This window comes from Physeter macrocephalus, chromosome 12 (genome assembly GCF_002837175.3).
Source record: "Physeter macrocephalus isolate SW-GA chromosome 12, ASM283717v5, whole genome shotgun sequence".
NCBI lineage: Eukaryota > Metazoa > Chordata > Mammalia > Artiodactyla > Physeteridae > Physeter > Physeter macrocephalus.
Genome location: NC_041225.1, coordinates 90,199,882 through 90,226,972, shown reverse-complemented (window position 1 = coordinate 90,226,972; position 27,091 = coordinate 90,199,882). Strand labels below are relative to the sequence as shown.

The following is a 27,091-nucleotide window of genomic DNA, read 5'->3' as shown; positions in this document are numbered from 1 at the left end:
TTCGATCTAATCAATAAATTTAGTGAAGTTGCAGGATACAAAATTAACAAACAAAAATCTGTGGTGTTTTTGTACAGTAACAACTATTATCTGAAAAAGAAATAAAGAAAACAATCCCCTTTACAATAGCATCAAAAACAATTAGAAAATCTTATGAATAAACTTAAGGAGGTAAAAGATCTCTCACTTAAGATGCTGAGAAAGAAACTGGAGAAGACGTAAGTAAATGGAAAGGTATCCCACGTTCATGGATTGGACAAATGAATACTGTTAAAATCCCCATACTACCCAAAGCCATCTATCAATCCAATGCAATACCTATTAAGCTTCCAATGGCATTTTTTACAGGAGGCAAAGCAATTCTGAGAAAGGAGAAGCAGGAAGCATCACACTTCCTGATTTCAAGCTATATTAAAAAGCTTAGTAACCAAAATGGTATGGTCCTGGCATAAAAACAAACACAAAGACTAATGCAACAGAACTGAGAACGCAGAAACAAATCCATGCATATATGTCAACTAATATTTGACAAGGCAGCCAAGAACACTCAACGGAGAAAAGACAGTCTCTTCAGTAAATGGTGCTGGGAAAATTGGATATTCACATGTAAAAGAATGAAATTAGACCCCTGTATTTCACCACTCACAAAAGTTAACATGAAATGGATTAAAGACTTAAATGTAAGACTGGAAACCTTCAAACTCCTAGAAGAAAACAGAAAAAAAGCCTCTTTACATGAGTCGTGGCGATGAATTTTTGGATATGACACCTAAAGCTCAAGAAACAAAATAAAAAATAAACAACTGAGACATCAAACTAAAAAACTTCTACAGAGCAAAAGAAATGATCAACATATGAAAAAACAGTCTATGCAATGGGAAAAAATATTTGCAAACCACTAGTCTGATAAGGGGTTAATATCCAAAATATATAAAGAACTCATACATTGCAACAGCAAAACAAATAATCCAATTTCAAATGGGCAAAGCACCTAAACTGACATTTTTCCAAAGAAGATATATGCCAACAGGTGCATGAAAATGTGCTCGGTATCACTAATCATTAGGGAAATGCAAATCAAAACCACAATGAGGGGCTTCCCTGGTGGCACAGTGGTTGAGAGTCTGCCTGCCGATGCAGGGGACACAGGTTCGTGCCCCAGTCCAGGAAGATCCCACATGCCGCAGAGCGGCTGGGCCTGTGAGACATGGCCAGGGCCTGCGCGTCTGGAGCCTGTGCTCCGCAACAGGAGAGGCCACAGCAGTGAGAGGCCCGTGTACTGAAACAAAACAAAACAAAACAAAACAAAAACCACAATGAGATATCACCTCACACTTACTAGAATGACTACCATCAAAAGGACATGTGGTAACAAATGCTGAGGAGGATGTGGAGAAAAGTGAACACTTGTGCAGTGTTTGTGGGAATATAAATTGGTGCAGTCACTATGGAAAATAGTATGCAGATTTCTCAAAAAATTAAAAATATAACTGCCATATGATCCAGAACTTCTACTCCTGGGTATATAGGCAAAGATATGAAAACACTATGTCAAAGAATTATCTACACCCTCAAGTTCATAGTAGCATTATTTACAATAGCCAAGGCATGGAAACAACCTAAGTGTCCATCGCCAGATAAATAGGTAAGTTATGGTATATTATTCTGCCATAAAAAATAAGGAAATCCTGCCATTCGCAACAAGGATGGATTTGAAGAGCATTATGCTAAGTGAAATAAGTCAGAGAAAGACAAATACTGTATGACCTCACTTATATGTAAAACTGAAACAAACCTCAAAAAGAGATCAGATTCATGGTTGCTATAGGCAGGGGGCAGGAGGTGGAGGAACTGGATGAAGGTAACCAAAAAGTACAACCTTCCAGTTATAAGATAAATAAGTACTGGGGATGAAATATACAACTCGATGACTATAGTTAACACTGCTGTATAGTATACTATAAAGTTGTTGAGAGTAGATTCTAAGTTCTCATCACAAGGAAAAATTTTTTTTCTTTTTGTATAAATATGAGATGATTGATATTAACTAAATTTATTGTGATAATCATTTCATAATATATGAAAGTAAAGCCATTAAGCTATATACCTTAAACTTACACAGTGCTCAAATATATCTCAATAAAACTAGAAAAATAATTTAACAAAAACAAATGTTAGGAAAACTTTGTGACATTTTTACTTGCCCTTCCCCCACCCCTCCTTGATGTGGCAGCTGTCTTGAAAATGACAGCTTCATTCTCAGTGTTGAACCTCAGTCCCTGTCTCTGGATGGTGCAGAGCAGACCTCATTCACAAATTATTGTATATGACTATATTCTAGCCTCTCTGGGGTTCCTTAAGGACTGAAGCAAAGCACTCATTTCTGTTTTGCCTAACTCGAAACTCGGGCCAGAATGTAAGGCAAACCAACAATCCACAAATGCCTGGGTCAAAAGATTAGAGTTGAGATACATGATAGACCATCTAAGAACTGGGAGAAAAAGCTGGGGGTGGGGAGTTACTTTGGGCAATTAGGATATTCAAAAGCATATATAGGGAAATTTAGAAAGCCACAAATGTACAGGGCAAGAAGCATGCTTTAAAAAGACCCAAAAGACCCTAAGCCTTCAATTCAGGCTACCTGTTAGGCTTAGTGCAAGCCTGGATTAGTGTCGAGGGAGTACCCTAGAAAAGTGACAACCTGCAAAAACTGGGAGAGGTGTGTTTGTTTTAGCTCCTGAATTTTAAGGAAACCTATCAAAACACTATCTAAAGACAAGGTAAGAAACAGATTTCAGTGATCACACACAAGGAATATATTCTTTGCAAAAATAATTTGAAAACATCATTAACCAAATGGACTACTACAGTCCAATAATCAAAATGAAGAAAACCCTAGGGAAGGAGGGCAAATCTGATTTCCAGAATCAATTAGAATATTTAAATGTCCAATTTTCAACAAAAATAATCACAATACATTCAAAGACACAGGAATGCATGGCCATCCAAAGGAACAAATTAAATAGAAACAATTGCTGCAGAAGTAGAGACATCAGAATTAACAAACAAAGACTTTAAATAACTGTCTTGAACATGCTCAAAGAGCTAAAGGAAAACATGGACAAAGAACAAAAGGAAATTTGAAAAGGGATATATGAACAAAATGAGAATATCAATAAAGACATAGAAATTATAAAAGGGAAAGAAACAAATTCTGAGGATGAAAAGTACAATAACTGACATTAAAAGAAAGCACTAGAGGAGTTCAACAACCTGTATAAGCAGGCAGAAAAAAGAATCAGCAAACTTAAAACAAAGACAATTACAATGATCATGCCTGTGGAGCAAAAAGAAAAAAAGAATGAAGAAAAGTGAACATGGTCTACAAAACTGATGGGACACCATCCAAAAGACCAACATGTGCATTATGAATGTCCCAGAAGAAGAAAGGAGCAGAAAGAATATTTGAAGAAAGTATGGCCAAACACATCCAAATTTGATGAAAGACATGAATCTGCAAATCCAAGAATCTCAATGTCCAAGCAGGATAAACTCAGAGGTGCACACCAAAACACATTATAATCAAACTGGCAAAAGACAAAATCAAAGAGAATCCTGAAAGCAGCAAAGGAGGAGAAACCCCTCATGATCAAAAGAATCTCAAAAAATTTAACAGACAATTCTCATCAGAAACCATGGAGGCCAGAAAGCAGTGGGATGAGATATTTAACCTGCTGAAAGAAAAGTAGTGTCAACCAAGAATTCCCTATTAGCAAAACTGGCCTTCAAAATTAGGGAGAGATAAAGACATTCCCAGATAAATGAAACCTGAGGCAGTTCATTGCTATTAGACTGTCCTACAAGAAATGCTAAAGGCATTTCACTTCAGGCAGAAGTGAAAGGACTCTAGGAAGTAACTTGAATCTACATCTATTTTGTGATGAAATAAAGACCTCCAGTAAAGGTAAATACATGGGAAAATATAGCTATTATTGTTGTAATTTTGTCTTGTAACTCTACTTTTTATCTCCTACAAGACTTAAAAGACAAATGCATACAAAACAATTATAAATCTATAATGCATACAAAATAATTATAAATCTATATTGTCAGGCACACAATATATGAAGATATAATTTGTGACATCAATAAAGGGAGAACAAAACTTTATAGGAGTAGTAATTTTGTATGCTATTGAATTCAAATTGGCATCAATTCAAATTAGACTGTATAATGTAGACTATAATTCCCACAGTAACCACAAAGAGAACATTTAACAATTACACATAAAAGGAAATGAGAAGGGAATCATAATCGTTCACCACAAAAAATCAACACAGAAGGAAACAGTAATGGAGAAAATGAGAAACAAAAAAGGTATAAGACATAAAGACAACAAATAAAATGGCAGAAGTTCTTCCTTATACTGATTTTTTTTTAAAGATTTTTTTTGACCTGGACAATTTTTTTTTAAGTCTTTATTGAATTTGTTACAATACTGCTTCTGTTTTATGTTTTGGTTTTTTGGCCACAAGGCATGTTGGATCCTAGCTCCCCAGCCAGGAATTGAACCCGCATCCTCTGCATTGGAAGGTGAATTATTAACCACTGGACTTCCAGGGGAGTCCCATACTAATTACTTTAAATGTAAATGGATTTAACTCTCCAAACAGAAGGCAAAGATTGGCCAAATGGATAAGAGAGAAATAAAAATAAATGATCCAGCTATATGCTGTCTATAAAAACTCACTTTAGCTCCAAAGACACAGATATGTTGAAAGTGAAAGGATAGAAAAAGACATTCTGTGCAAATAGTAACCAAAAGAGGATTGGAGTTGGTATACTAGTATTAGATAAAATAGACTGTAAGCCAAAAATTGTTTTAAGAAACAAAAATGTATATTACATATTGATAAAAAAGTCACTTCATCAAGAAGATATAATTTATGCACCAACAGAGCCCCCAAAATATATGAAGCAAACATTGACAGAATTAAAGAGAAAACTGGATAGATCTATAAGAATTGTTAGAAACTTCAATATTTCACTGTCAAAAAATGGATAAAACCTTTAGACAGAAGATCAATGAGGAAACAGAAGACTTGAATAACATTATAAACAAACTAGACCTAATGGACATATATAAAACACTCCACCCAACAACAATAAAATATACATTTCTCAAAGTCGCAAGGCACATTCTCCAGGATAGACCATATGTTAGGCCACAAAACAATTTTCAGTACATTTTAAAAGACTGAAATCATACTAAGTATCTTCTCTGACCACAATGGAATGAAGCTAGAAATCAATAGCAAAAGGAAAAGTGGAAAATTCACTGTGGCATACTAAATGTGGCAATTAAACAACACACTCTTTAAAAACCAATAGGTCAAAGAAGAAAGTATAAGGAAAAATTCAAAATATATGATCCAGCAATTCTACTCCAAGGTATGTATATATCTGGAGTATATATTTTCAAAATATTAAAAAAGCAACTCAAAGAGAAACTTGTATATCAGTGTTTAGTGCAGCATATTCATAATAACTTGGTTATTTTGGATGTGTTTGGCCATTCTTTCTTCAAATATTCTTTTTGCTCCTTTCTTTCTTCTTCTGGGACATTCATAATGCACATGTTGGTCTTTTGGATGGTGTCCCATCAGTTTTGTAGACTGTGTTCACTTTTCTTCATTCTTTTTTTCTTTTTGCTCCACAGGCATGATCATTGTAATTGTCTTTGTTTTAAGTTTGCTGATTCTTTTTTCTGCCTGCTTATACAGGTTGTTGAACTCCTCTAGTGCTTTCTTTTAATGTCAGTTATTGTACTTTTCATCCTCCGGTGGAAATAGCCCAAGTGTTCATCAACAGATGAATGGATAACAAAAATATGGCATACATATACAATAGAATATTATTTAGACATAAAAAGGAATGAAATTCTGAAACATGCTATAACATGGATGAATCCTGAAAATATATTAAACAAGCCAGGCACAAAAGAACAAATATTGTATGATTCCACTTATAAGAAGCAGAATAGGTAAATTCATATAGAAAGTGAGTAGATAAGAGCTTACCAGGAGCTGATGGGGAGAGAATAGGGAGTTATTACTTACTGGTTAGGGTTCCTCTCTGGAGTGATGAAAAAGTTTTGAAGATAATGGTGATGGCTGCGCAACATGAATGTAGTTAATGCCACTGAAGCTGTACATTTAAAAATGGTTAAAATGATAAATTTTATGTTATATATATTATTTAAACATTTTTAATAACAATTTTATTATGGTAAAATATACATATATATTACCACAATAAAAAGTTTAATGTATTAAGATTTGTTTTTTCTGAGGGAAAATTCACAAGAATTTTAAAGAGAATCTTACAGGGTAAAAATATGACTTGCTTTGTTGTTATGAGCACATGTACTTATGAGCCAATCATACATTTGCACAGCTTTAGATCTCAAAATGTACCATTCATCTGTCCTTCTACCAAGAAGACTGCAGAGTGTTTATCAAGGTAAAAAATGAACAAGCTTTAATGGTTCTCTTCTGACAAGTTAGACAGAAGAAAAATATAGGATATAGGTTGTTAAAATTTTACTTTGAGAGACTATCTCAGCAAGTAATCTAAATAAGTGTATGATGGTATATTCATTGCTTTTTGAAAATAGATGGCTGTGTAACTTTTAGTGAAAGAGCAAGGTAGCACTGAATGTTAAGAACCCCAAGGGTTAATATCTGAATATTTCTCTCAAAAGAAATCTATTACTGGGGAAATTTGCTAAATAGGTTAATTTGTCAGATGAATTATTCAAATAACCACTAGAATATACCACAGGGAAAAAGACAAACCCTCAAGGAAGGAGAAAACAGGACAAGATGCAAGTAGTACAAAATGTTGAGAAACATATGGATGAGATATAAAACCACAAGAGAGAACAGAACAAGAAACAAGCAGAACAAAATTTTGAAAGCTGAAAAAGCATATGGATGGACTGGCAGACTCAAGAAAGGCAAATCAAGCCAGCAGTGGAGAAAGATGAGAATCAACCCAGTTCACCTCTCACAATTGCCAGTCAGCAGATGCAGTACCTCAGGGGGTACTGGACAGAGGCTAAAATAATGAGAACCTGATGAAAACTATTTGGAGGTTATATTCCTGATATCCCTTTCCCAATTCCCCACCACTGCTTGTCTGGCCCTCGCCCACACCAGCTAAAATCCAGAGGTTTATTCTCTAGAGCAGCTAAAGCAGTTTTCTGGACTGCAGGCACTGGGTACTAAGTCAAAAGTGTATGTGTGGGAGTGGATGGACAGGATGGCCATAAAAATGAGAGTGCCAGAAATCCCGTTCTTCTCCAATATGGCAACTGGAACACTAGCAGACAGACCCTTAGCCTCCAGGAAGGAGATTGGAAACCTCTACTCTGGAGAATCTGACCAAAGCAAGATATTCATGTGGAGGAGGGGACTCCCAAAAAAAGCCCACCCAGATAACCCTAAAGCAAACCCCTTCCACAAGTCCAAGGCTTCTAATCAGCTTTACAGTCCACTATATGTCTACCATAAGTAGACAGCCAAGGATTGCCAGATGTCCTAGAAAAGCCTAAAACATAGAAAAAGAAATAAATACATGAGAAGAAATTTGGAGTTAACAGATTCTACAGAAAAACAATTTTCAAAAGAAAGAACACAGGGACTTCCCTGGTGGTCCAGTGGTAAAAAATCCACCTTCCAATGCAGGGGACGTGGGTTCAATCCCTGCTAAGGGAACTAAGATCCCACATGCCACGGGGCAACTAAGCCCGTGCTCCACAACTACTGAGCTCATGTGCCTTAATGAGAGAGTCCGCATACCACAAACTACAGAGCCCACGCACCACAACTATGGAGTCCACAGGCTCTGGACACTGTGCCACAACTAGAGAGAAGCCCACACACTGCCAACGAAAGATCCGCATGTCTCAATGAAGATCCCGTGTGCTACAACTAAGACCCAACACAGCCAAAAAAAATAAAGATAAATAAATATTAAAAACAAATACAAACACTATCACAAACATCCTCAATGGTAACAGAACAAATCCATAGACAAGAATATAAAATAAGAACCGAGTACTATATAAGAAAAGGAACATTCAGAAATCATAAAGGGATCTTGAGATCTAAAAATATAGCAGAGTTGGAAGACTGAATCAAAGAGCTAAAGAAGAGATGGAGAGAGGGTAGGAAAACAGAGATCCAATCCAATATCAAAATATCAGTTCCAGAAAGAGAGAAGCAGAGGAGAGGAAATCAATGAACACTGAAAGTTTCCCAGAACTGAAAGATATGAGCTACCACATGGAAAGGGTTCATCAAACACCTAAGATAATGAATAAAAATGGACCCACACCAAGGCACGTCGCTGCGAAATTGCACTACCCTGAGAACCAAGGTATTCTACAAAGCTTTCAAGTCACATTCAAAGAGCAGAAATCAAAATGGTTTTGGATTTCTCAACACAACTGGAAATAAGACAATGAAGCAATACCTCCAAAATTCTGAAGGATTATCTCCCACCCAGAATTTTATAAAATATCAATCAAATATGATAGATATGCAAGGTCAAAAAATTTACCTATATATTGATACTTTCTCTAGAAGCTAACAAAGGGTGTGCTTCACCAAAATGGAAAACAATAAAGCCAATAAAATGGAAAACAAAAAATCCAGAAAACAGATCAGCACAGGAGTAAATGCACATCCCAAAAGCTTAGGCACAAGAACATAGATTTAAGCAGAATGATTCAAGAGACAGGTTAATTGTTACCCTCATCAAGATCAGTGCTAGTACTATACTCTTTAAAACTTGAGGAACAGCATGCCCAGGTGAAACTGGTCCTAATTATCTGTAGGTTGGTCTTTACCATGTATGATTACATGCCAGCTTTCCATTAGATCTCAGCTACAAGGATCAGCAAAGACACTCACATCACCCTATGGAAGTACTGTCTTGACCTACTCCTTTGAGCTAGAATTTAATTCCTCATGGACTGAGAACCAGTAAATACAAAGAAGTCTACTCCCTCCGACCACATTTTTGTCAGACATCTATTATGCAGTCCACACTACAGGCCCTTCCAGATACCCTCTGGTAAGCCTTCTATTTAGCAGGACTCACTCATGACCTTAGCGATGAACTTCCTCAAAAGTGACTTTTGTAAACTCTCATGGAAGCTGAAGTCAGACTATGACCCAAAGACTTCGTTATGCTCTCCCTGAAGCTTTCATGTAATAATGACAATGTTGTCCTTTTATACCTGCCAACAGGTTTTTCAAAAGTAAATATATTGTTTAAGAGTGTATGTGTATGTAATAAAATAAAAGAAATGCAAAGGAATTATTAACACAAAGTCAGGATAGTGCCTACATCTGGAAGAGGGGAGGGATGCAATTACAACACACAAGAGTCTCCTTAGATTCTAGTAAATGCTCTATTTCTTGACCTTCTTAGATATTACAAATGTTTTACTTCTTAACCTGATGGTGGGTATATGAATGCTCATTTTATTATTACTCTTTAAATCATACACTTTTTGAATTTATAATTTACTTCACAAATTTAAAAAATCATCCTATCCACTTCCTTGCTCAGATTCCAAGCTCAATGAAGACCATTCTGGCAACAGTTTGACTCTATTGTAGCTTTGCCTCCATTAACAGAATGCACACCAGACCACTTGGCATGTACATTTTTCTTTTTAAAGTAATATACTGGTGCGCTAATTTTTAAAATAATATTCATAAAATAATGAATGTTTGGTTGATTTAATGACTATGTCCTTATATATGAGATTAAATTGGTTTCTAAGTAAATTCTCTGAGAGTCAGTATATCCTCTGCAAGTAACCAAACTCATTCTCAGATCAGGAATTTTTCGATGCTTCAATTTCATCCCATATTGCAGCTTCAGTTTTTGAAGTGTCATATTCCCTCATCATATCAAACTCAAGCCATGGCTGACTCCACTTCTGGGCTTCTTTCATTTGCTCTTCAGTTAAACAAAGGTCAAATCTGATCCCCTTAATATTAAATTTTGGACGTTCCCAGCGTTTGGACCACGGCTTGGGCTTCATTTTTACTTTCAGCTAAGGAAGAGATAAGGAAAGGAACAAATTAGGCTGATAGTTGCAAGCAAAAATTCTTCTAAAAGTTTTCTTTAAGATGATTCTTAGTTTATACTTGAACTTCCAGTTCCAAATGTACAACTTATACCTGATTAACATGAACTTCTTGGCTAGGTTCTTGTGCTATTGGCTTCATATTCATATCAAAAGTGCTGTATTCAGGAAGGGCATCTCGCAAGTATAGCAAGCTATCATCCAGCCGTTTCTGTAATTTGACTACTTGGATCTCCTGGATTCGAGGATTATAAAGTTCAAAGCAAATCTCAACACCTAAAAGAGAAGAAAACATATTCTTATAATCTAAATTCAGATTCCTGAATATGCCTCATATTATAAAAAAGCTATTTCAGGGCTTCCCTGGTGGTGCAGGGGTTGAGAGCCCGCCTGCCGATGCAGGGGACACGGGTTCATGCCCCGGTCCGGGAGGATCCCACATGCCACAGAGTGGCTGGGCCCGTGAGCCATGGCCGGTGAGCTTGCACATCCGGAGCCTGTGCTCCGCAATGGGAGAGGCCACAACAGTGAGAGGCCCGCATACTGCAAAAAAAAAAAAATTAAAAAAAAAAAAAAAAAAAAAAAGCTATTTCATGAAGGAATTAGCTCAGGGTTTTGCATGTAGGAAATATGATATAAATTTGTAATCTTTAAAATGAAGATTATTGAAAGAAACAGAAATGAACAAATCCATGTAGATTAAAAAATGAGAAAACCTTAATTAGAATAATAAAGTCTAAAGAAAACTGTCTTCTATAAATATATTGAGCCATTTATTTCTTTGATTTTGATAGTATTAAATTAGTTGGAAGTTTGAATAAATTCTTCACTTTGTTATGTTCTTGTTTATTTCCCAATTACTTAAATAAAACTCTATCTTCTATATTTTGACTCTATCTTCTACATTTTGAGCAACAGAATTAATGATGCAAAAAGAGTAAGCACATTTTTAAGTTCTAACTTGATTTAGAAGTCCTCTTAAGATGGCCTAGGTTTGTTAACACTCTGGAGCCCTCCATAGGAGAAACAGTTTTGAGTGTTTCCAATATGCTGACATAAAAGGTTAATATATATCATCTGTATCATCAAACATTTAAAGGGAAGAGTGTATTCTGAGGTTTCCTGGAATAATCCCAAGAGAAATATAAATAGTAAAACATATGATCAACGTCAACATCAAGTGTTTAATATCAGGATTTAATCCAGTATCCACTGTACATCTATTCTGTTATAGGCACTGATTTAGGAGTTGTGCCTATAGCAAAATCAAAATAGGTAAAATCCTTCTCTTCTCATAAAGCCTACATTCCAGTGGACGACAAACAATAAATAAACCAACAAGGTACTTTCATATAGTGAAGACAATACAGGGTGATGACATTGTGACTGGGGAGGGGGCAAATTTATGTATGTATGTATGTATGTATGTATGTATGCATGCATGCATGCATGCCACACCGCACGGCTTGCGGGATCTTAGTTCCCTGACCAGGAATCGAACTTGGGCCCCTGGCAATGAGAGCACCGGGTCCTAGCCAGTGGACCACCAGGGAATTCCCAGGGGCAACTTTAAATAGTATAGTCAGGGAAAGCCTCTCTGAAAAGATAACATTTAAGCTGATACTGTAAAGAGCCAAGAATGCTCCAGGTAGAAAGAACAGCAAATGCAGAGGCTCTGGGGTCTTAATAAACCTGCCATGTTGGAAAAACTAGAAAAAGGTCCATTTGGCTGGAGCATAGTAACTTGGTGGGCCAGGAAAGTAAGCCAGAGATACTGCACAGTTGCAGGCAGGAGATGATGGTGGCATGGACAAGAGTGGTAGCAATGGAGATGGAGAAACAGGCAAAATTGGGATAAAATTTTTGGAAATTGAGCCATGAAAACTTGCTGATTGACTGGATGTGTGAAAGAGAATAACTAAAAATAGCTCCTGTTTTGGGTTTAAATAAATGGGTGTGGAGTGGTACAACTTATGGAAATAGAAAAAACTGTTAAAAGAACACATTGTGAAGGAAACAAAGAGTTCTGTTTTGAACTTGTTTTATGCTTATAAGATGCCCAAATGGAGATATCAAAATAGGTAGTTGTATGTGCAAATTTGAAACAAGGAAAGGGTCAGTCCTTGACACATAAATCTGGGAAGTTAATACCACATGGATGGTATTTAAAGCCAATGGACTAGAAAGAATCATCAAAGTAGAAAGTATCAATGGGGAAGGTACAGGCAGGTCACAAACAGTCAAAATGTTAATGGTAGAAAATAGCAAGAGAGAACTAATACTTTTGAGTATTCTGTGTCCAGTACTTCATATAGAACATCACAATAAACTGACCACAACCCTGGGAAGTAGAAACTATTATCTCAATTTTAAAGAAAAAAATCATCTCAGGTCTATCACACCTTTGCTCCTCCCTTTCTATTACAAGATTTCTCCAAGTACACAAACTGACTGGAGGTCCAAGTTTCTGTAATCAAGTTCTGCTGAGTTCCTACATGCACAGCACCACAGGTCATTAAAGGATAAGGAAGACAGCAACGATTCTCACATGTTCAATTTCTTTCAATATACTACTTCACTGTTGGGGACCATGAAGCACACAATTTTAAGTATGAAAAATGTACTGTTCCTGCCAATTTTTTTGGTCTTTATTTCTTAAAAAAAATTTTTTTTAGCTTTATTCATATTTATTTTATTGAAGTATAGTTGCAATATAATATTATATGTTAGAAGTATGTAACATAGTGATTCACAACTTTTAAAAGTTATACCCCATTGATAGTTACTATAAAATATTGGCTATATTCCCCATGTTGTACAATATATCCTTGTAGCTTATTTTATACATAACAGTTTGTACCTCTTAATCCCCTACCCCTATATCGCCCCTCTCCTCTTCCCTCTCCCCACTGGCAACCAATGGTTTGTTCTCTATTTCTGTGAGTCTGCTTCTTTTTTGTTAAATTCACTACTTTGTTGTATTCTTAGGTTCCACATAGAAGTCATAACATACAGTACTGGTCTTTCTCCATCTGACTTATTTCACTTAGCATAAAACCCTCCAAGTCCATCCATGTTCCTGCCATTTTGATTCATAATTTTTCTAGAATTTTACCACTTGTTCCCCTATCTTATTGGCATAGCAAATGTAATTTTGCGTTTTAAAAAATTCCTCCAATTCTTATAAAACTAATAATTGTGGTGACTGTTGTAATATAAAGCAAAATGTGGGCCATTCATTTTAGGAGAAAGTTAACTTGCAAGGACATCATTATGCTTATCTTAATGTTTTCAAGGGTTATTTGCTCCTAAAATGAATGTCCCCGTACTGCTTTATAGTCACTTGTTTCCTCCTTTGATGTTGCCATGATTTGGAAAGTCTACTTCTAATGGTTGTTGTCCCTGTAACAAAAGAAGCCTTCAGGGGCTTCCCTGGTGGCGCAGTGGTTGAGAATCCGCCTGCCGATGCAGGGGACACGGGTTCGTGCCCCGGTCCGGGAAGATCCCACATGCCACGGAGCGGCTGGGCCCGTGAGCCATGGCCGCTGAGCCTGCGTGTCCGGAGCCTGTGCTCCGCAACAGGAGAGGCCACAACAGTGAGAGGCCCACGTACCACACACAAAAAAATGAATAAATAAAATAAAATAAAAAAGAAGCCTTCAGGAGAAAGCAAAGCACCAACTGTATTTACTCAGCAACCTCAATTCTCATACCATTCTTAGGCCACAGGCTCCATGTCATCCCTCCAAGCTCCCTTTCACTTTCAAGTTCCAGATGTCTTCACCCAGGATGCAGAAAATAAAAAAGACTCCTGAGATAACATTTTCCAGAAAATCGAAATAATGAAATGAAACCTACCTTGTCCTTCAATAGTATTCCTAAGGATAAAAGTAGCTCCAAGTCCTGTTCCTGATCTCTGGATGCAAATTCCCAGAAACTGGCTGGTTTTTCCGCTGGCATATGGGTCAGCAGTAGTAACACGAAGAATGCTTCCTCCAAATTCAAAAGAAAAGTGAACTTTTACATGAGACGCAGAATCAAACAACAGCATTTCCAGGTAACTTCAAACTTCTTAAATATTTTAATATACTATTATGAATAAGTACCTCATATGGGCAAAACACAGATAGGTGAAAAACAATTTTCTCCTTGTCGAGAAAAACTAACCCTCCAACCACTAATAATAAAAGCATCCAGCTCTTACTGACCAACATAGAACTCTGGAATGTGGAGTATTTTTCTCCTTTCTAACATATCTTTTCTTTCTATGTGAAATTTCAGAGGATTTGTTCTTCCCCTTGGAGGAATGAATTCAGGACTCAAGAACCTGTGAAAAATATAGAGTAAAATAAATTAAAAGCAAACTTAAAAGACCACTAAAAGAGAAACCATTGCTTTACCAAAAAAAGTGAAAGATTAGGATGCTGACATGTTTTATTCTTCCTTCTCTAAATAAGAAAAGTCCATCTTATTTCTAAAATTGTTGTCAATTCTCATGAAAATAGCTAACAATTTCTGAGTACTCACCCGTCATTGTGTTAAAAGCTTTATTAAACATCTATAGCATAACTTAATCCCTATAACAACAAGGTGAGTTTGGTGTCATCATCTACTTTTCACAGATGAAGAAAATGAAGCTTGGAGATGGTAAACAACAGACCTACTACTACATTAGCTATAAATTTATCAAGCCAAGATTAACAGACTTATTACTACATTAGCTATAAACTTATCATGTCTGTCAGATTCCAAAGCCTGTGACCCACAGGCCTCACTCTGAGTTGTACATGTTATAGTAAATTATGTTGGAAAAGATATAAACATATAAATCATCAATTGTAAACTAACTTTAAAAATAATCTCCCTATTAGCAAACTGATTTTAAAGTCATTATAAATATCTAATCTGTAGAAAAGTATAAATGACATTACAATGAAAATATATGTCCCTATCACCCATCTCAAGGAATAAATTAACAATGTAGTTGATGCCCCTGTGCACCCCTCCCTACCCCCACAGTTAATTACTGTGGGGTAATTAACTAAATTTGGTGTGATGATTATTCCTATGAATTTCTTCCTTTTCCTCAATTTCCTACTTTAAAATGTTTCAAACCTACCAAAAAGATGAAATAGTAATACAATGAACACCCATATATACTTCACCTAATTTCACCTACTGCCAACATTTTGCCGTATTTGCTTTATATGTACATATAATTTTTCTCCAGAACCATTTGAAAATGTCAAACAGCAAGGCATTTCATCCCTCAAACTTTAGAAGGCTTCTGCTAAGAATAAGGACTTTCTCTTACATTTATCACAATACCTTTATGACACCTAAGAACTTCAGCATTAATTCAGTAGTATAATCTAATACAGTTCACATTTAAATGTACCTAATTGGTCCTGGAAAAGGTCTTTTATAGCTGTTTGTTGCTCAATCCAAGCTACAATCAAGCTTCACATATTATATCTGGTTGTTAGTCTCTTAAACTAGTACACTTCCCTATATTTGTATTTTTGTAACATTGAGTTTTTTGAAGAGTCAAAGCTGATCATCTTATAAACCATCCCTGGATCTGAATTTGTTTACTGTTTCCACATGCCTAGACCAAGGATATACATTTTTGGTAAAAATATTACAGAGGTGATGATGTGATCTTCTTATTCCATCACATCAGGAGACACATAATGTCAGCTTGAACGGCTATTGGGAAAACTAGGTTTGATTGCTCCGTGAAAGCAGAGAATTTCCCCTGTATATTTTTTTATACTTTACATATGTATGTATGTCTGGGCAATACAAAAATGCTATCAGACTTTTCAATTCTTCTGCAGGTTGCTTTTTTCACACATCATAGTTGAAGTTCATCCATGTTAACTCTAGTTCATTCATGTTTCATGCTGTATAATAGTCCATTATGAGAATGTATTTGCTCATTCACCTACTGAAGGATATCTAGGCTGCTTCTAAACTTTTATTACAAACATTACTTTTGTGTTCATTTTTGTACATGTCTCCTTGTACATATTACTTTCCTTAAGTTGTATACTGTCTGGGTGGGAAGGTATAGACAACCTCAAACTTACTAAATTTTGTCAAATTGTTTCCCAAAGTAGTTACTCCCATTTAACTGAATTATATTGTGTTGCCATTTAAGAGAAATATTCCTTTCCACCTTAAAAAAAAGTTGTACCGAGAAATCTTTTCTGAATCTCTAGGTTCCATAAATTCAAGTTTATTTCAACTTAGAACCACAGGATATTTTAAAAATTAAACACAAATACATATGCAGAGATAATCAAATCGACAATATAGAGCCCTTTCATAAAGCCTAAATCACACCAATTTTCCCCCCTAAAATTTGCTTTTTATAAGGTTGTTATACAATTCTACAGAAACACTTTCTGCAAATCCTAGATCATCTAAATTTACACGTACCTACAAAGTTACCACTGCCTGCTTAAGTGAACCAGGCTTTGAAGAGCAAATTTCAGAAACAAATTAGTAGAAATTTTTACCACCGTATCGCTTTTTCAGGGACACTAAAACACAGTTAGTTGGGAAACTAAAACAGGGTGAGGGGCTTCCCTGGTGGCGCAGTGGTTGCGCGTCCGCCTGCCGATGCAGGGGAACCGGGTTCGCGCCCCGGTCTGGGAGGATCCCACATGCCGCGGAGCGGCGCGGCCCGTGAGCCATGGCCGCTGAGCCTGCGCATCCGGAGCCTGTGCTCCGCAACGGGAGAGGCCACAACAGAGGGAGGCCCGCATACCACAAAAAAAAAAAAAAAAAACAGGGTGAGTTCTGGCCAATCCATTTCACCTAGGGAGAAAAGATCCGTTCCTTAACGTCAACAGGTAAAATACAATGTATTTCACAGAAAAATTCTCGATATGGGCCAAAGAGCTTCAAATCTGGGGCATCCCTACTTGAAATCCTGATCTAATATGACTGCAGAGAAAGTTCAATGCCGGCTTGGGAGAAGCGAGGAAGGCAAACCTGAGTTGGGTGCGCTTCACGCATTCATGAATCCTGCACACAAGCTCTTACCTGGGAGTTCCAGACCCCAGGATAAGACCCGTTTCAGACCTCGGAAGCAACTACAGATTCTAGAGCGCACAGACCCAAAAGGCAGGAATCGCGTCCAGGTCCGGGCTCTCACCTGCTTTCCCGGTGCTGGGGACGGCGCTTGTCCACGATAACCGGTTTCGGCGGTGGCTGGAACGCGCCGGGCTCAGAAGGTCCAGTGATCTGCCGCCAGTTCTGCCCCGCGAGGGCCTCTGCGGGAGCGCACCAGCGGTCAAGACTGCTCGCGCCAGCCCAGAGCTCCCGCGAAACCTTGCAATCGCCCCCAATGCGCGGTCCCACGAGAGGCCTCCTCCCACGTCGCCCCTGACTTCCAGAATCGCCTCCCCCTAGCCTGACCCTAAGCTCCTTCTGTCCCCGGCTAGCAAGCCCCGCTGCACTTACGGCAGGCGACAGAGGCCGGCGCAGGGCGCAGAGCCCACGTGCATCGATAGCTCCAGCCCAGCGCCATTGTAGCCCGGCAGCCCCTGGCAATAGACGCCGCCATGCTTGCTTCCCTCACTCGAGACTACAACTCCCAGTAATCAGTGCGACAAGGTCGCGGTCACCTGAGTCAGATGGCGCCTGCTAAGGGACAAAATAGCCAAGTCTTTCTCCACCCACCCCACCCCCACTCCCCACAAGGGCCCGGATATCTAAGGGAAAGTGCACTGTATTTCTCTAGTTCTCCGCAGGTGCCAAGTTATATCCCTCTACGGGAGTGTTCTCTCAGCCTAGATAGATTTCCTCCCTCTTTGAATCAACTCTATCTTCAATTTCTCAGGCAAGACTTCAGTATGTCAAAATTCTCATTATAGGCTCTCATTCTTCCATTAGCAGCTCTGATGTCATTTGCAATTTTAATTTTTAATTTAACTTAATTTTTAATTACTTGTGTAATTATTGGATTAGCGTCTAACTCCGCCATTATACTGTAAGCTCCTGAGGGCATGGAGTTTGTCTTTTGCTCACCATTTTCTCTCAGCATCTAGCTGGTCCTCACTTTGTTGAACGCAAAAAAAGGAAAAGAAAATGGTTCCTGACAGAAGCGGTGGCACAAAGTCCCTGAGACTACAGAGAGCATTACTCCCTTGAGGAGCTAAACTTGAGTTTGGGCTGAGCAACTGTAGGTAGGGATTATATTACCCTGAAAACTGGGTTTGCCTTTTGTTGGGTGTCGAGACAAGAGACACCACCAAGCCAATATCAGGAGAAGGAAGGATGTATTACTTACAGCAAGTAAGGGGAACACATGGGATCTTTCCCAAAGCAGTGCCTCCCTGCACAGCAAATCTGAGGAAATCTTAAGCTAAGTGTACATGCATATTCATGAAGGGGGTTGGACCATATAATGCATATTCATGAAGGGGCTTGTAAAGGAGAATCCAGCATAGAATGTTGCAGCTAAAAGCTAGCTAAAGCAGTTTTAGTCTCCATTATTTTATGCTCTACTCATTTTCTTTCACCTGCCTCCCACAAGTGATTTCTTTTCCTAGTTAATTGCTTTTACAAATGATTACTTATTAATTAGTGTTATATTGTGCACCTGGTATTTTTCCTCCTTTGAAACACTCCCTAACACTCCCTTCCATTGTGAGCATTCTTCTGCTGTGGAAGGGGGACCCCTTCCAGGGCTCTTGTCTAACACTCAGAAATGAATTGTGGAGGAGGCAGGTGCTGATGAAGCAAGAAACTTTATTGAGAAGGGGCACCTGGGCAGAGAGCAGCAGAGCAAGGGAACCCAGGAGAGTACTCTGCCACATGTCTTGCAGTCTCAGGTTTTATGGTAATGGGGTTAGTTTCTGGGTTGTCTCTGGCCAATCACTGTAACTCAGGGTCCTTCTTGGTGGCACATGCATCATTCAGCCAAGATGGATTTCAGTGAGAAGGATTCTGGGAGGTTGGTAGGACTTATGGACTGGAGTCTCCTCTCTCCTTTTGACGGTTCCCAAATTCTTCCAGTTGGTGATAGCTTGTTAGTTCCGCATTCCTTACCAGGACCTCCTGTTGTAAGATAACGTATGCAAGTGGTTACTATTGTGCCTGGCCAGGGTGGGTAGTTTCGGTCAATGGTTCCCCTAACAACTCCCCACTGAGAGACTTCATACTCAAGATACTTCTTGGGAATTGGGGCAGAGGTTTCTTTCTTCTGTAACTACTTCCTGCTGAGAGTGGGCGTAGTCCTGCCCAGTAGAGTAGAAGTCTCTCTCTACCTGATCTAAATCAAGTTATCCCATATCTGGAAACGGCTTCCACCCTTGTAGTAACAACAGTTTGTCCTGAAACTTTTGGACCCTGTAGGAGATAAACTTCGTAAGCAGTTGAAACACACAGGGGCCAAACAGGATTGCCATCACTGGGCCCAGAAAAGGAAGGCAAAATTTGGGGTGAGGGCTGCAGGGTGTGTGACTTTCTTCTGATTGGTTGGTAGTGAGGTAACAGGGTGATGCTCCAGGAATCTTGCACTCAGCCTGAAGTTACCATCCTCCACTTGGTTGGGGGCCCCAGTTTTGCAGAAGAACTCAAAGATATTGTTATGTATACTACTTGAGGAGGAACCAAGACCCTGCCCCAAGGCTGCATTTTTTTTTCTTGAATGCTCCTCCTTTCTGCATTCCCTCCCTTCCCTGATTAGTAATGGTTTGAATCTGCCCTTTGGAACTCACGGAAGGTCAAGGAAGCTGAATGAAGCCTATTTCTTAAGAACAAGAAACAAGAGACACAGAAAGCTTTTTGTATCCAAGGGGCCTCACAGGGTCCTGCTCAGTTTCAAGATCACAAAATGGCATAAGCCCAAAATGTCTTCGCCTATGTCAAAAAGCTGTAACTGGTTCTTTTCCTCTGGGGACCCCCTACCCTATCTGCTTCCAATAGGTGACAGAGATGAAAATTAAAAAGGTAAGTTGTAAGTCTTGTTAAGAAATTTGAAATTTGTACTCTCAGCAATGGTGTGCCACTGAAAGGATTTCACACTCAGAGTTTTCGTGGTCCGAATGCAGGTTGGAAAAGAATTTCTAGACACAAGGCAGAATGAAAAGAAGATAGAATTTATTAGAGGGAAGGGTCACTTCCAGAACAGCGGGCCAAATTCCTGATAGCCAGGGGGAGTTGACCCTGAGCAAGGGTTTCTGGTCTGTTTTTATAGCCAGGGAATAAGAGAACCTGGGAGTCATCTGCTGATTGGGCAGGCTATGTATACTTACAGTGTGCAGAGCGTGAGAAGAATGGGACAAATACCTTTCCTTATTTGGCATGGGAAAGGGACAGGGCATGCTGCTTGGGAGGGCTCTGGGACATTGTAATGGTTGCAATGTGACATAGTGATAAGACTCCTGTAACTCTTTGTTCCAGCAATATTGGTCCTTTGACTTTATCTTGTTCTTTGTCCTTGGAGCATCACAAGAGTGAGATGATTACTTAGTTACTTATTGGTCATTCCAGGTGAATTAATGTCCCAAAGTACCTCAAACTCAATGTGTCCATATTGAATACACTATGTTCACCTCCAAACTTCCTCCCCAGTATTAACTATCTCAAGGAATGGTTTCAAAATCCAATCTGTTGCTTAAAGCCAAAAATCTCATTGTCATTTCTGGTTCCTTTATGTCTCTCCCTAGGAAAAGTTGCTAAAACTACACCTGGCACCATCAACTATCTCAAATATCTTAAACTTTCTCATCCTCCCATCCACATTGCTAATCCAGGTTACCATTCTTTCTCCTCAGGATCACTGAAAACCACTGCAACTGTCTTCTCATTGGTCTTCCTGCCTCCAGTTCCCTTCAGTCGTTCTCCACATAAAAACCAAAAAGGTGCCTCAGAAATGCATACCTAGTCCTTGTTTTTTCCCAGTTTAAAGCCTTCCACAGTTTTCAGTTGACAGATAAAAAATCAAATTCTCAAAGAAAGCGAGCCATGTTCTGAGGACAGAATTCAAAGTACTGTGAGGAGGGACAAAGTCTTTTAACTCCAGCTTCCTTGATTAGAACAGAATTTAACTTATAATAGCAAGGAATTACACAACCAAAGTTTCAGATTAGTTAATTTTAGGCTCTCTCTGCCCACCCAAAAAGGATACTTCAAAACTTTAAGAGAAGTAAAAAGGGAGGAGAGACAAAGATAATTACGACTGGTAGCCATGATCAGAGATCAGGCTTGTCTTATTCACTTGCATTTTACCTCAGAAGATAAAGATGGAGAGATGGGCTAGGGCCACTGGTCCTAGAGAGATTAGCAGATTGAGCTGCTACAGAAGAACGGGAGGGTGGGAGTTGGAGGAATATATGATGTGTGGGCAGAATCCCATGCCTACTTTTAGGCATATGGGAAGATAGATGGGGAAATCACTGTAGCATACCAACTATGGAAAGAGATGGCTGCAGGGATCAGCCCTAGTCTACCCAGAATTATTTTTACTAGAAAACTGAATTTCACTAAGATTTGAGGAATACTAGCTTGAGAAGTATGTTTTATCTGAAGGAAAATATTCATAAAATGTAATGACTTAGACTTCTACTTTCTTTTTAGGTATTTGTTTATAGACACATATCAATGCAGTTTAATCAACATTACCTAGAGAATCATGGAAGGAAAATAACAATTTGCTAGAGACGAATTAATTCTAACTGTATAATAATGTTGATTGTTTTGTTATCACAGAAGTAACACATACTTGAAGGAACTGGGATTTGATTTTCCCCTGCTTACAAGTGAATAAGTTGTTTTTGTCTCATAGACATTGGTAGAAGACATGAGACTCCTGAGACAAAGGACTTTATTACTGATGGCACAAGAAGTAAGCAGCATGAGCATCAGTATGTTTGCAAACGTTTCCTTTGCCCCCAAACCCCACACCTTGACACCATGGGCACAGATGGATGGTGCACATGCAATGGGTTTGCTTCACAGCTGCGGAACACTGAACTTAGTAAATCCTTTGCTTTTTTTTTTTTTTTTTTTTTTTGTGGTACGCGGGCCTCTCACTGTTGTGGCCTCTCCCGTTGCGGAGCACAGGCTCTGGACGCACAGGCTCAGCGGCCATGGCTCACGGGCCCAGCCGCTCCGCGGCATGTGGGATCCTCCCGGACCGGGGCACGAACCTGTGGCCCCTGCATCAGCAGGCGGACTATCAACCACTGTGCCACCAGGGAAGCCCAATCCTTTGCTTTTATAGCAAGCAGTAAACAAGCCTGTGCTTTGTCCTGGTGAGACATGGACATTTATCCCTCAAGGTTGCTCATAGTAAACTCAATCTTGAGAAATGGTCTGGATAGCATACCCACTAAGACACATAGGAGCTCAAGAGACCCATGGAAAACTCTCTCCCAATAATACTTCATCTAGGAAATGTGAAAAAAAATAACAAGGAAAATCTGCCTCCTAAACTTTGAGAAAGGTTTATGGACGGCCACAGGAATCACACTTAAAGTTCAGGTGATAATATTTTTGAAACTGGTACACAAATACTCCTGTTAGGTACACCTAAAACCTCTCACACATTCTCGACCTCACGGTTTGGAATTGGGATTACTCTCTCAGGGGGGTCACTGAGGGGCCCCCATTTCCCAAATTCTCAAGGACAATCCTTCAGGTGTCCCAGAGATGGTGCTAATGTCCTCCGTCTTTGAACATAGTGAGAGTTTCCTCATAGAGCCTGTCCACTTTTAAGCCCTAGCCTCTTCCCCAGTATGCTGTAAAACCTGAGCAAGTCACAGAAAAGGCTTGGAATAGCAGAGCATCCAGACTATCAGTGTGCTGGATCCTCAAGGCCACAGGCAGCCTTGGCTGGAGAAGCATGTAATACAGTGGTCTGTATGTATTAGTGGGATGTTTCCCACAGAGGCTACTAATCCATATGGATATACACCATGAGTGGTTCCCAAACCTGGCTGTTCCCTCTCAGTCTCCTGTATTGGATTTTTATCTGAGTATTGGCTTGCTGAGTATTCCCATACAATCTCCCACAGGGATCTCAAATTCAATGTGTTCCTAATTGACTTAATCATTTCTTACCTATCCAGATCTGCTCCTGCATTTCTACCTTGATGGATGAAATACTCAGCCACCCCACTGCCCAAAGTACAACCTTGGGAATCTTGATTGACTCCTCCATCTTGTTTATACTGGATCATCCATCTAAGACCAATTCTTGTTGATTTTACTACATAAATATTCCTTATACCTATTCTTTCCCCTGAATTATTTGCCACTACTCTGGCTCAGCTCTTCATCATTTCTCCGGTAGATTTTCAATATCTTCCTTACTAATCTCTCTTCCAGGGATTCTCAAAGGAGACGCTATTGGCATTTTGAGAAAGACAGTTCTACATTTGTGCAAGATGGTTCCAGCATCCAATGATTGCATGCATGAAATGTCAGTAGTGCCCCCTAGTTGTAAGAACCAACCTCTCCTCCCACAAGTGATGCTAGAAAGGAGTTAATGCTGATCAGAGACCCAGGGATATCAAGGGGCAAAGTAGAGTCACAGGAACCATCAGGGCTGATCTGAGCCTAATCTGAAGGCAGGAACCTGGGTCCCTGATGGGGCTCCTAGGGTAGGAATGTGGTTCCCCCTGGGGTTTAGATTCAGCAGGCACTGAATCTCTACTCCATACCTCGTCCTTCTTTAATTGTCTTCTCTTTCAAATTTTCCTCTTCTTACTCTACACATTAACCTCAGAGATTGTTTTCACTTGCAAGATCCAAATGTCATGTAAATGCCAATTTCTACCAAACTTGAATCTCTAGCCAAGATATCTCTTTTGACCTTGAAATTTTGTATATATTGAAATTTAGTATATAAAAAGTGTGGCTATTCAAATCAGTTCAGAAAGGTAAATTATTCAAAAAATTGTGTCCATACATACAGAGAAAAAGTTTAGATCCTTAACCAATTATAGAATTATGTTCCTGAGGGTTAAAGAAATTGATATAAAAATTATAAAGTCATAGGAGAAATATAAAAGGAATGTATATTTGAAGATTCCAGTTTGATGGTGACATAGGAAGATCCTGAATTCACCTCTTCCCACATACACAATGAGGCTATAGCTACATATGGAACAATTTCCTCTGGAAAAAACCTAAAGGCTGGTTAAGCAACAACTACACACTGGTAGATAAGAAGAAAACCACACTGAAGTGGGTAGAAGAGGCTGGGATACAATCTCGTTATAACCCTCATCCCCAGTTTATAACTCACAATCAAGAGGGAATTCAAAACCTGGAGCTTCTCTCTGAAGAGTGAAGGATTTGAACCCTATATTGGGCACCCCAAATTCTAAGACCTGCACCAGAGAGATGAGCCCCCAAAACATCTAGCTTTGAAAACCAGTAGGACTTGCTTCCACAAGACTGTAGCGATCTGAGAAACGGGTCTTCAAGAACTCACCTGCTCCAGGGCCCAGGGCAAAAACAGCCTATCCCACCCAAACTAAGAGTCTACTAGAACACTCTACCAGGATGCTGGGTTGGAGACTGGTGGGCACTATCTTCGCTCTCTCCCTCTATCTTGCTATAGCTGGGTGGGTGGATGGGAGAAAGGGGTGAAGGTGGTCAAAGATCACAAACTTTCAGTCACAAAATTAAAAGAAAAAAAAAACAGGCATGCAAAATTTATTTAAAACAAAAATGAAAAACTATGAGGGAGGTTGATAAACCTGATCACAGATGTACCTCATTTTATTGTTCTTTGCTTCATTGTGCTTCACAGATACTGCAGTTTTTACAGATTGAAGGTTTATAGCAACCCTGCACTGAGCGAGTCTATCAATGCCATTCTTCTAACATCATTTGCATACTTTGTGTCTCTGTGTCACGTTTTGGTAATTCTCACAATATTTCAAACCTTCCACCAGCAAAAGAATTATGATTTGTTGAAGGCTCAGATGATGGTTAGCATTTTTTGTCTATAAAGTATTTTTAAATTAAGGTATGTACATTGTTTTGTTAGACATAATGCTATTGCATACTTAATAGACTACAGTATACTGTAAACATAACTTTTATATGCACTGGGAAACGAAAATATTCGTGTGACTCACTTTATTGCAATATTCACTGTACTGTGATGGTCGGGAGCCAAACTTGTAGTATCTGTGAGGTATGCCTGTATATCAATACTGATATGAATAACAGAAGTAATCATAAACAAAATTAAAGACTGAGTAGTTATAACCAAGGACTAATATCCATAATATACAAAGAAATCATACATATAAAATAACACACATACTTCAATATTGAACTGTAGAGAATATATTAATAAGCATTCACAGAAGAAAATAATATAAATGACCATGAAATATGAAAACAATTTCCATCTAGTTTGTAATCAGGGGAATTAAAATTAGAGCAACAGTAAATATAAATGACCAAATAATATAAATGACCATGAAATATGAAAACAATTTCCATCTAGTTTGTAATATATTAATAAGCATTCACAGAAGAAAATAATATAAATGACCATGAAATATGAAAACAATTTCCATCTAGTTTGTAATATATTAATAAGCATTCACAGAAGAAAATAATATAAATGACCATGAAATATGAAAACAATTTCCATCTAGTTTGTAATATATTAATAAGCATTCACAGAAGAAAATAATATAAATGACCATGAAATATGAAAACAATTTCCATCTAGTTTGTAATCAGGGGAATTAAAATTAGAGCAACAGTAAGATTATTTCTTCAGAGAGAGACTATAAGTGGAGACAAGGTATTTACTCCACACATTGTTAACAGGGTTTAAGATTTCAGTACTGAGGTAACAGGAAATTTGGCAGTATCTTAGAACTTAAAGTATACATACTCTTTGACTCAGTAATTCCACATCTTATCTACTCCTAAGGAAAACTCACATATATGCACAACACACACAAGAATGTTCATTGAAGAATCTCCAAAATTTATAAGGAACTCATGCAGCTCAATAACAAAAAAAAAACAACCCAATCCAAAAATGGGCAGAAGACCTAAATAGACATTTCTCCAAAGAAGATATACAGGTTGCCAACAAACACATGAAAGAATGCTCAACATCATTAATCATTAGAGAAATGCAAATCAAAACTACAATGAGATATCATCCCACACCGGTCAGAATGGCCATCATCAAGAAATCTAGAAACAATAAATGCTGGAGAGGGTGTGGAGAAAAGGGAACACTCTTGCACTGCTGGTGGGAATGTAAATTGATACAGCCACTATGGAGAACAGTATGGAGGTTCCTTAAAAAACTACAAATAGAACTACCATACGACCCTGCAATCCCACTACTGGGCATATACTCTGAGAAAACCATAATTCAAAAAGACACTACCAAATGTAAAATAGATAGCTAGTGGGAAGAAGTCACATAGCACAGGGAGATCAGCTCGGTGCTTTGTGACCACCTAGAGGGGTGGGATAGGGAGGGTGGGAGGGAAGGAGACCAAGAGGGAAGAGATATGGGAACATATGTATATGTATAACTGATTCACTTTGTTGTAAAGCAGAAACTAACACACCATTGTAAAACAGTTATACTCCAATAAAGATGTTAAAAAAAAAAAGAAATCCTTCTTATAACAGAAAATGGAAAGAAACTTGATGGTTAAGTATAGTGTGACAAATCAACAGCTAAATATACTGTGGTTTGTTCTATCCTAAGGCATTACACAACAGATTTAAAAATTACTTACATATATATAGTATCATGTCATTTGCAAACAGTGACAGCTTTACTTCTTCTTTTCTTATTTGGATTCCTTTTATTTCTTTTTCTTCTCTGATTTCTGTGGCTAAAACTTCCAAAACTATGTTGAATAATAGTGGTGAGAGTGGGCAACCTTGTATTGTTCCTGATCT

The 27,091-nt window shown here is 38.4% G+C and overlaps 1 protein-coding gene across 1 annotated transcript; it reads right to left on the bottom strand.

The window, feature by feature from the left end:
* Positions 1-9,587: 9,587 nt before the first annotated feature.
* On the bottom strand, positions 9,588-17,763 carry MRPL19 (mitochondrial ribosomal protein L19). The gene is made up of 6 exons (XM_007119314.2): positions 17,642-17,763; positions 17,334-17,451; positions 14,377-14,495; positions 14,027-14,161; positions 10,263-10,444; positions 9,588-10,135 (listed from the first exon to the last, which is right to left on the bottom strand). The coding sequence occupies exons 1-6, from the start codon at positions 17,742-17,744 to the stop codon at positions 9,914-9,916; spliced, it is 879 nt and encodes a 292-aa protein (XP_007119376.1). The 5' UTR covers positions 17,745-17,763; the 3' UTR covers positions 9,588-9,913.
* Between the last annotated feature and the right edge of the window lie 9,328 nt (positions 17,764-27,091).

Bases quoted from the DNA above. Each gene is read 5' to 3' on its own strand.
- MRPL19 (XM_007119314.2), bottom strand. From the start codon at position 17,744: ATGGCGGCGTCTATTGCCAGGGGCTGCCGGGCTACAATGGCGCTGGGC. The intron at 17,452-17,641 runs GTAAGTGCAGCG...GCGCTCCCGCAG, and splicing joins GCCGGCCTCTGTCGCCTGCC to AGGCCCTCGCGGGGCAGAAC. The intron at 10,136-10,262 runs GTATAAGTTGTA...TCTCTTCCTTAG, and splicing joins AAGAAGTTCATGTTAATCAG to CTGAAAGTAAAAATGAAGCC.